The sequence below is a fragment of the Laccaria bicolor genome, genomic scaffold, assembly GCF_000143565.1.
Source record: "Laccaria bicolor S238N-H82 LACBIscaffold_72 genomic scaffold, whole genome shotgun sequence".
Taxonomy (NCBI): domain Eukaryota; kingdom Fungi; phylum Basidiomycota; class Agaricomycetes; order Agaricales; family Hydnangiaceae; genus Laccaria; species Laccaria bicolor.
Genome location: NW_001889943.1, coordinates 25,781 through 35,454, shown reverse-complemented (window position 1 = coordinate 35,454; position 9,674 = coordinate 25,781). Strand labels below are relative to the sequence as shown.

Below are 9,674 nucleotides of genomic sequence, written 5' to 3'. Positions count from 1 at the left end.
TGGATGTGTCGGATGTCGTGTAGATTACTGGTTCGCCACTCGTCATGCCGAGACGGGAGACAGTGGCTTCTTGGTGGGTGACGCGAGGAGAGGAACATGTTTCTTGGATTGTATCAGAAGTAGGTTCCAAATGGTCAGGCTTGAACCTCAACCGCGCCAACAAAACACTATCCCACTGGTCATTTTTCTGATGTGACACTTTGCATGCAGACTGGCATGGTATATTCCACGTCTCATCGTTGTAGAGTGGACCACCGCCTTCTTGTGTAACTTCGGCGTCTGTGGTGAATGTTCCCCATGGCTCACCCGTTTTAGGCGAGCCTGGGTAGACGCTGAAGTGGGCCTGGGGAAGGATGGCAGTTAGTGATGGAGGGAGGGGGGAAAAATTAACAACGTACATGTCCGTCTGGGTGACCGTGGCTAACGAACAAGGCGTAATTTGGCGCGCTAAGTGTTCCGACGACTACAGCGAAAATTAACCCCGTCAAGACAAAGAAGACATATATACGCACCAAAAAAAAGATCTTCTTTTTGTATATGATGCTGCATCCCATAAATATTCATAACGGAATCCACATTCGCCTGGAACCACTTCTTCGGCGCATTCAGCTGTTCAAGGTAACGATACTCTGTCGTCTCGGCGCACATAACCGCAATCTTATGGCCTGCTTTAAGACGGTAGGTATACCTACGGTTCACATTCTGTCTACAAGTCGCAAAAAAAAGGAAGTAAGCATCCCAACGAATGACCAAAACTAAGAAAGAAAGCAGAAAGAAAAAACTCACGAATCCCCTCTACTCCTCAACGTCAACAACCCCGCAAAAGGACCCGTAACAGCACCCAACACTTGCTGCACCCTACTCCTCTTATCCAGCTTCTGACTCCCCTCCTTTACTTGCCCGTACGCGTATATGGAGGGAAGACTGCGCACCATGCCGTGGTCCGATTTCTGGGGGCTGAAGGCGTTGAAGAGTGTGATGAATCGTCCTCGCGGCTTGGAGAGGTATCCTACTGCGCCAAGGTCGACAGGAGATGGGTCCCATAGGGGTAATGTGACTACCAGAAAAGTAGTGAGGGACACATCATTCCATTTATGGACAGACTCACGCGAAGCATGATACTCATGCGTCAAAAGAAACCGATATCTCCGCTCATTCCTCATCTCCGCAATATGCTCATCTCCCGGGGGTGGTGACTCGTACCCGTCAAACTCCTCCATCACGATATTGTCTTCGTCCTTGAACGACGACGACCCGTCGGACGGAGAGAGGAAGAGGGAGGAGGAACGACTGAATTGGGCGGATGTCGTGTAGGTTACTGGTTCGCCGCTCGTCATGCCGACGGTGGCTTCTTGGTGGGTAATGCTGGGAGAGGAGGGTGTTTCTTGGATTGTATCCAGAGTTGAGAATCCAAGTGGGAGGTTGTGGACTGAGATAATGCAGTGTCTAATACTATCGTCAAGAAAAAGAGTGAAGGGACTGACTAGAAGGCAGCTCAACAGGCCGCATATCAGGCGAAGGCGAATGGGGTACAACCTCCTCAAGTGGGGGCAATCCCTGTATCTTTGGCGACTCCAAATCAACATGTCCAGCATTCCTCCTAATCTGTTTTATATCCCGGACAATCTTGGAGAACGGCGGGCGGAGGGTCGGATCGCGGTGCCAACAGATGCGCAGGAGCTCTTGTACCCGCAGTGGATTGGTGAAGCGTGAGTCGTGGTGGTGCGGACTTGGACGGCTGTTTTTATCTGAATGGATGTGGAAAGGTTATATTATAGACAGAAAGAGGAAGAAAAGACGCACCAAGGACGAGATGACGAACGAATTCGTCGTCTTGCAGCGGCCAAGGCATTCGACCCATGCTCAAGATCTCAATGCAACAGATGGCGAACGCATACACGTCCATCTCAGCCGTCAACCGACTCTGGCCTAACAAAAGTTCGGGTGCTTGCCATCTCAAAGTCCCATCTACGAAACCATTCAATGAACCACCAAAATAAACCAAAGGGAAAGACGTACGAAGAGGCGTCCCACTAATCTTAAGAACCTCCGACTTCATCTCGCTCTGTGCAAAATCCGAAACGACACAATGAATGTTATCATCGACCAACACGTTTGCAGCCTTCAAGTCGCCATGCAACACCCCATGAGAGTGTAGGTACTCCATCCCCTCTGCGATCTCATACATGAACCGAAAGAGATCCCATTCCCTGGATAGGTCCCCAATCTGTCCAGCAGGAATCGTTCCCCTCGAGTGGGCCATCAACATCCCGTCCCCAACGCCACTCGGACTGCTACCAAAGGTCCCACTACCACTACCATCTCCAAGTCCAGGAGAAGGTATCGTCGACCCTCCACCACTCATCCAGTCCATTTCAACCCTCTTCAAAAACTCCACCAAGTTCCCATTCTTCATATAGGGACTAACAAAAAACCACGGGGCCTCCCCACTCGCCCCATAAAGCTGCAAGACATTCGGGTGTCTCAGATCTTTCCACCTCTCGATCTCCCGAACGAACAACTTCCTAGACGTGGTTTTGGCAAGGGCTTTAACGGCAACCGTCCGACCCCTCCAAGTCCCTTTATACACATCGCTAAAGAACCCAACGCCGATCTTGGATTCGGGGTCGATTTCATATTTGGTTATCGTCCAGCTAGGTAGGTCAGTTTCCATCCCATGACTCATTCGTCTCAGCGCGTTGATCCCGCTTTTGATGAATTCGCGGTCGAGTGTGTCTTTCATCACTTTCCCTCCCCCTCCCCCTCCCCGAGCCGTGCTACTCGAGCTAGCACCAGGACTCTCGAAGTTCAAATCAGCCTCTGCATAATCAACCTCCTCACCAACCCCATCATCCAAATTATCTTCCATGCCCACGACACGCTCGAGGGCACGCTGGAGCGTCTTGATCGCATCCGGCATCTCCTGTCTTCCAATTTGGAGCACCCGGAGCATCTGCGCGTCGCTGGTCGTTAGTAGGGCTGCACGTATGACCTGGCGCAGATCATGCATATCGTTAGCTGCATCGATAGAATTCTGCGCCTTGTGGTAGCTCTGGAGTGTTGGGAGGACTTGGGAAGGCGGGAGGTCGGGGGTAGCGGTGAAGTGGGTCACGGCTGTTTCCTTTTCGAGGAGGGAATCGTGATGTTCGGGCTCTTCTGTGAGGAGGAGAGCGGTGGATGGGGCATGGTCCCGGCTGGAAAGGATGGCAGAGAGGACTTGTGGGGCGTCCTTTGCGTGTTGCCCTTGTGCTTCGGAGACTTGTTTGAGGATCCGGATTTGGATTGATAGCTGCAGAGGGTTTGGTAAGCGAGTGGGTTAGTCAAGATTGTTGAGGGAGGGAGAGAGCTTACGCTGAACATGCCCAATGCGTCTCGTAAATTAGCATCGCACCCTTCGATCTCTTTCATGATGTCGTTCCGTTTGAGGTATCGCTTCAAGAAAGGACGGTGGATTTGGCGTTGAAGGAAAGTGTAGACATTGCTGAATGACCTTTCTCACTGCATTGGCATGAAAAAAGCGTGATGATGAACCAACTCACTCTTCTAGTCGAGCAATGGGAGCAGCCAATTCCTGACCGACAACATCACCAGCATCGAAGATATCTTGACGTACAGCAAGTAGAGTTTCAGCACATCGTTCCGTAAGTCTCAAGCACCCCAAACGGTTCATCTGCACATCATTTTAATCTCAATTCCCCCTACGCCAGAAAAAAAGAGAGAGAGAACTCACATCAACCTGCTCAACAGCATCCCAGATATTTAACAACGTCTCCGCCGCAGCTTGCAACCCTGGTATAGGCGCAAACTCCAGCAACTCAACGCGAAGGCCGAGAAGCTCATGCGTCACATAGCCCGCAGTGCCCAAAACCGATTGTGCAGCTTGTGCAACTTTCTATGGTAAGTACCGTAAGTTGAGTTGATGAGTCATCCATCAGTTCATGATCTTATCTTATCTCAGCTCACCGTTCTAGTACGATCCCAACTCGCCGTCTGCTCCGGAATCACAGACTTCTTCTGTTTAGGTGAGTCCTTCCACGGGCGATAGGCATGCTCTGAGCTTCCCTTCCACCATGACGAGGCAAGCTGAGAAGAGGGGGAGCTGGGTCGGGCTAGGGCGAGAACATCTCTGTTTGGGGAACGTGAACGCGAATGATCGCGGAACGTTGAGGGCATGAAGTCTAATATTTCTGGGAGGGGTAGGGAGGGGGAGGAGGTAGGGTGGGCGTCATTGTGTACAAAGGATTCGTCTTTGCCATCGTCCTCTGTTGTTGAGAGTGTGAGAGACGCTTTGGTAGGTGTTGACGTGAGAGGGTCGGAGGAAGTACGTGGTGTGAAGTCGGTTTGAGGAGGAGAAGTCAACGATGATCGAGAAGAGGTAGGTGGCATGAGTCGTCGTAGGTCGTGAAAGTAAGCGAGTAGTAGACGAAAAGAGGAAAGTGGCAGTCATTGCCGCTCGCACTGCAGTCTACTGCAGTATGGATGCAAAGACTTCCCACGGCGATTAGACGCGCGATCAGGACGAGATTATGACTCGGATTTTTTCTACAAGCATGCCTTGTTTTGCCCTAATCAATGTTTCCTCAGCTTGCAATCAACGCGCCTCTCCATACAGAGCTCTCATGCAAGCTCGATTTTTTGTATGTTATGTGCCCGACATTTACGATGCGATATATATTCTTTTGTACCTGAACAACCAGTCAGGCTGCGAAGCCGACCTCGCGTCTCCATATTCTACAAACTATTACGGTAATTTTGAAAACAAAAGTGATACTCTACAGATGAGAGGGACAGTGACGTAGTAATGACATGACTCTGCCAAGTTGCCCAATGGCCGACCAGTCATTCTGCCCAAGATAAAGAGACAATCATCTACATCAGGAAAATGCTTTGAGTTTGTCGGCTGTCAGCCTCTCTCCCGTGATTCCCTCATGATCGTTCTGAGCCCGGGTAAGACGTCCGCTGAGGTTGGGCACTGGTGGTCCAGAAAACCACTTTTGGACGTGTGCAGTAGTAGTACGCGCGAGGTATCTGTCTTGCTTTGTAAAAAGATATTGCTAGTTTGGCATGGTGAGTTGAGAGCGGCAAGAGCACAAGCAAAACGAAAACACACACTGCGCGGCCGATACAGGGGAGAGCTCTCTACCCTCAGCCTTTCTATCCAAGGTGGCGCTTGTTTCAACCCTCGCAAGATCTTCGGCAAGTCTCCGTCCATCGAAGCATACATGGTGGGTCTCATTGGAGGAAGGTTTGCCAGCTGTAGGAACTCTTCCAGACGACGCTCCAATTTCGGGGTGCGAGGTGCCTTCCAAACCTGGTATGGAATTTCCCAGAATAGTATGTTGGGTCCGTCACCAACGTAAACGCAATTCATGTGGAGCCCTTTGATGCCACTCCGTTCCCTGATCGCTTCAAAGACAGGCTCAACGTCGAACTCTTCCGTATAGACATCGTCTTCTGGGTTGGAGAATCCCAGTCTGACGCACTCTTGAACCATCCAGACCTTATTCATGGGGAACCCGTAAGCCTTGATGATGTCCATGGCGTTGAGATGAGAGGTGGCAACATCATGATGTTGATGTTGAAATGGTAATTTTATTTGGGTTTATTTGTTGCCGCGTCGCACTGCGAGGAAATGGTTCCCGAAAAAGCCGCAAAATGAAAATGCTGGCTCAGCTCCACTTCTCAGCATCAAAATTCGAAAATTGCCTGTAAATCATTGCTTGCAATGCTCGTACCTCCACCACTTTTTATGCAGACATCAAGCGTATACATGGCATACCCGTTAATTACCATCAAGGGAGCGGCGTCGAAGAAGGTAGGTGGCACGAAGGCTCTTACCAAGGGAGAAAACCGTGCAGGGTCTAAGAAAGTCGCTGGTGCCCGCACTCCCAAATCTGCTAGTAAGGTAGTGGGCTCCAAGAAAGCTCAACCAAGCGAGGAAGAGGGGCGACAGGAACTTAGAAACCAGATAGCCTCTTATTTCGATTCAGCTAAACTTGTTATGTACGACCTGGCCTGGCAGCAGGGAAGTATAGGATTTCTTGGTTTCTTAGACTCCCTCTGACCAACTCTCCTTTTCGTATTTGCAAATCGGAATTGCACGTCACCCCTTGGCCGAACTCTAGGATATGGGGTGCTCTTTGACACAATGATAATCTCTGACAATTGAAGCAAGAATTCACAACATTCGCGGTGTCTTTTATGTGGTCAAACTCAAAGCATGATATATCATCGATCATCATTCCGTGTTATTGCAGTAGACCTCACTGAAATTGTTCAATCTCCCATCTAATCCTGTTTACGTCTTCCAACTTCATCATTTCAGCCTTTTCCTCGACCCCTACAGCATCCCATGCATTCGCTTTCAAGCTATCCGTTCGGTCGGTCCACCGATTTGGATTCGGTTTCGGGGTCCATCTAGATATTTCGTCCGCGCGGCGGGTTCTCGTCGCCGTGGGAGGCCTTGCTGCGATAACATATTCTTTATCCTTCCATTCTTGATCGAGGCGTGGCCACTGGTTGGATATAAATGGGTCGGCATATAGCTTGACGCTAATCATTCTAGTTTCCTGTGAATAACAAAATGTCGCCAGTTTATGGGACCATGGGTTTGGCCATGGAAATGTTGGAGGACGCTCATGGGAGGCAATCAAAGTGTTATCTGACAACTTATGAGACGATTGAAGGGGGTGAATTAGGAAGCTTGTTTCTCTTACCCATTACATCAATGTGGGTGCTGTCGGTACATAATTCCCCCCGTGAGTTCATAAAAAAGCGCTTGAAAATCAGATAAGGGAGTGATGTAAAACATCTTAAGACGACGCACTCTCGCATGGTTCCTATCACCATATTCGTACAGACATATTACATTTCCATCCTTGCTACTGTCGCCGCCGTGCAGCGCCCAGTAGTGTTTAGTTCCAGCAGCACGAATGCGAAAGTATCCGTTGGGGAAGCCACCCATGTTAAAAGGCATGCCGAGATTGAAATCGAAAGGAGAGGTGCTCATGATCTTCCATTCCATCGTTAGGATGTTAAATTTAGAGGTCTTGAAATGAATAACTACCTGAGGATGTCCTACATATATCACTAGATTTTTCTCTCCATTAGGTGTGCTGAGAAAGGATGATGGTATTGTTCACGAAGAGGGAGAACAGCACTCACAAGAGGTTTTGTAAATCCTGCAAAGACGAACCAGAGAGGTCGTTGACAGTAATATTGACATTTGAGCCTGCCATTTTTCGATGAATCAGGTACTCAGAACTCCACGAGAGAAGTGTCACTGCTGACTTGCAGTAAATACGCCGTTTGCTTCGGTTGTGTTCGTAGCGCTCTCGGTATTGGGACCATCTTCAGCTCGCAAGTTCATGACGCACTTCGTCGGAGAATGAGAGTGACTACTCACCGGTTTCAGGAGCCATAGATGAACCCTTAGGGAATTCGTATGCGGGGGCATTGCTTTCAGGAGGTAAATCTGGCATTGTTGTATACATGATAGTGTCTAACACATGTGCATTGTGCACGTCTCCCCATCTCACATGTGACGTCTGACGTAACGTACTGTGACTGATATAAAAACGAACTCCAAACAAGCCGCAAAAGTAAAGTTCTCTACTCAGTATTGGAGCGCCCTTTAAGATGTTTATAACCATTGCCGGAGCTCAAGATACTTTACGGTAAGGTTGTGCTTTTGGGTAACAGAGGCTCACGCCGGCTGTGTCAAATCTGGCTGGTTATCAGCAAGCAAGACGTGCCAAACTTGACGTGCGCGCGTACCTGTACTATAGTAACTTATATCTGGCAGTGAGGGTTTGGTGAGGGTGCTCTTTGAGTTTAAAATTGGATTGTTGCATCAAAGCTTCAGAACAGTATTGCCAAGGGTCCCATCGAACAATTGAGGAAGGAAACAAGAAGAGGTCGTTTGGTGAAAGGGGGTTATGCCTGCGATAAGGCAAACGTTGACCCTCCAGCAGGTGTAAAGCAATCTTGGCAAGAAGAGCAGGAACTCCCGCATTTGCTCGCCCTTAGATAGCTCGCTTTTCTGCAGGTGATGTGTCAGTCACTGAATCATGCATGAGAAGTACGGAAAAGTACCTCAGCTGTTGGTCGGTCAACCAGATATATCTATAACGGTGTGGGTACCCTTGTCGTGCTCAAATGAGGCCTGCCATCCCGATCTAAAACTGTTCTGAGAGCATGATGTCGTCTTGAGGACGGAGAGCTCGGATAGTGAAGCCTAATTCGTGCCGGCAGCTCCAAAAGTGGTCTGTTAGACCACCAAAGTGATGCTCTTTCTCAGCGGACGTCTGACCTGGGCTGAGAACGATCCTAAGCGTGTCACTGGAGAGAAGCCTGGCAGTCCCACAGACTCACCTAAAACCACTGAGAACCACTAGACGAGAATGTTAGAGACTGGTTTAGAATGTTCAGCTTTCAAGTGACTCACCTTCTAACCCGCTCCAGAAGTGACTCCGAAGTTTCCCCAAGGTGAGCGTACGTAGGCGGCTCAGCACACCCCCGCTTCTGCCTCTTGCCGGAACAACCAGGTTCCGAATGATCAACCGACTGATTGAGAGTGTCGTCAAATGCTTAGATCGGCCGTTTTCTGGTCCGAAGATCCTGTAGAGGAGAGCATGGAAGTAGATTGCGAGGAGGCCACAAAACCAAGATTATGTGAAGACGTCCGACACAAGTCCGACAGCCCACTCCTCGTCATCTCTTGATTCGCGTTTTGGTGTCATGGGTCTAAAGAACGCGTCTGTGTTTTTATAGACGATTATGATAGTGTTGGAAGGGCGTCAAGATGGCACTTATGTCGACCTAAGAAGAACGAGGTGGTGGTTCGAGTTCAATGTTTGGCGGCCTATACGGCCAACACTTTTCACTTCAACCACTATGTTTGTCCGTATCTCCCACAAATTCTACAGTATTCAAAGGTACCTCGAAGACGGTAATCGACGGTATACTTCATCCTAGGTAAGTACCGGCAATCACAGCTTTGCCAACATTGTAAATCCCACTCTTTCCGCCAAGTCCTTCATCTCAGGCCCAATTTCTCGATAGGTGATCCCCAGCTCGGACAATAGCTTCCTATATATCAGGAGACATTCCGTTTGGTTATCCATCGAACGAACGCCGTCGTCGACGAGCCACTCCTCGACAGGCTTGAGGAGAATGAACGTAGATTGGCGGTAATGTCGGAGTACTTGTTGAAATTTCGCCGAACGAGTGAGATACTCCTGGCGTCTTCGGGCTTCTTCGTCGTTCGGTGAGGTTAATATGGCATACACAATTGCGTCTATTGCTGATCTGTCCCAAAGTCGGATAGCGCTGGAGTTTTCCTTCGTTTCCTCGAGGTCGAGATGCGCATTCAATATATCTTCCTGCATTTTGAGAGACCCAATGTCGTCTCTCGTATAACCCTTTGACTTCATAACATGACGCGCTACTTCTGTCACGTACGCAGTCCCAGTCAAGTTGAGCTTTTTGGCAAGGGCGTTGCACAATGTCGTCTTTCCAGTTGACTGCTTTCACGTCAAGTTTATCAGTCCACATCAAGTCAAGATGAATCCTTACCGAAGGCCCAACAACATAAACAGACTTGTTCGGTTTCCGCTGCCCTCGCTCCATCGTTGAGAGTCGGTGGTGGAAGGGCTTGCGATGGAGGGAAGGCC

General features: G+C 49.3%; 4 protein-coding genes across 4 annotated transcripts; 1 reads left to right on the top strand and 3 right to left on the bottom strand.

The window, feature by feature from the left end:
• Positions 1-1,623: 1,623 nt before the first annotated feature.
• Positions 1,624-2,653, bottom strand: LACBIDRAFT_147030 (uncharacterized protein; the record flags this gene model as incomplete). The annotated part of the gene is made up of 4 exons (XM_001889731.1): positions 1,624-1,729; positions 1,800-1,968; positions 2,020-2,227; positions 2,381-2,653. Coding segments are annotated over 4 exons (756 nt in total), but the record flags the coding sequence as incomplete, so codon positions are not given.
• Positions 2,654-4,928: 2,275 nt separating this feature from the next.
• LACBIDRAFT_334904 (uncharacterized protein) lies at positions 4,929-6,064 on the top strand (the record flags this gene model as incomplete). The annotated part of the gene is made up of 5 exons (XM_001889757.1): positions 4,929-4,947; positions 5,049-5,067; positions 5,129-5,225; positions 5,336-5,518; positions 5,756-6,064. 5 exons carry the CDS (start codon positions 4,929-4,931, stop codon positions 6,062-6,064), a joined length of 627 nt encoding a protein of 208 aa, XP_001889792.1.
• A 199-nt stretch (positions 6,065-6,263) lies between these two features.
• On the bottom strand, positions 6,264-7,652 carry LACBIDRAFT_316324 (uncharacterized protein; the record flags this gene model as incomplete). Its single annotated transcript, XM_001889730.1, has 6 exons — positions 6,264-6,661; positions 6,717-6,777; positions 6,827-7,115; positions 7,165-7,181; positions 7,295-7,350; positions 7,406-7,652. The coding sequence occupies 6 exons, from the start codon at positions 7,650-7,652 to the stop codon at positions 6,264-6,266; spliced, it is 1,068 nt and encodes a 355-aa protein (XP_001889765.1).
• Positions 7,653-8,990: 1,338 nt separating this feature from the next.
• Positions 8,991-9,630, bottom strand: LACBIDRAFT_334902 (uncharacterized protein; the record flags this gene model as incomplete). Its single annotated transcript, XM_001889729.1, has 2 exons — positions 8,991-9,524; positions 9,577-9,630. 2 exons carry the CDS (start codon positions 9,628-9,630, stop codon positions 8,991-8,993), a joined length of 588 nt encoding a protein of 195 aa, XP_001889764.1.
• Between the last annotated feature and the right edge of the window lie 44 nt (positions 9,631-9,674).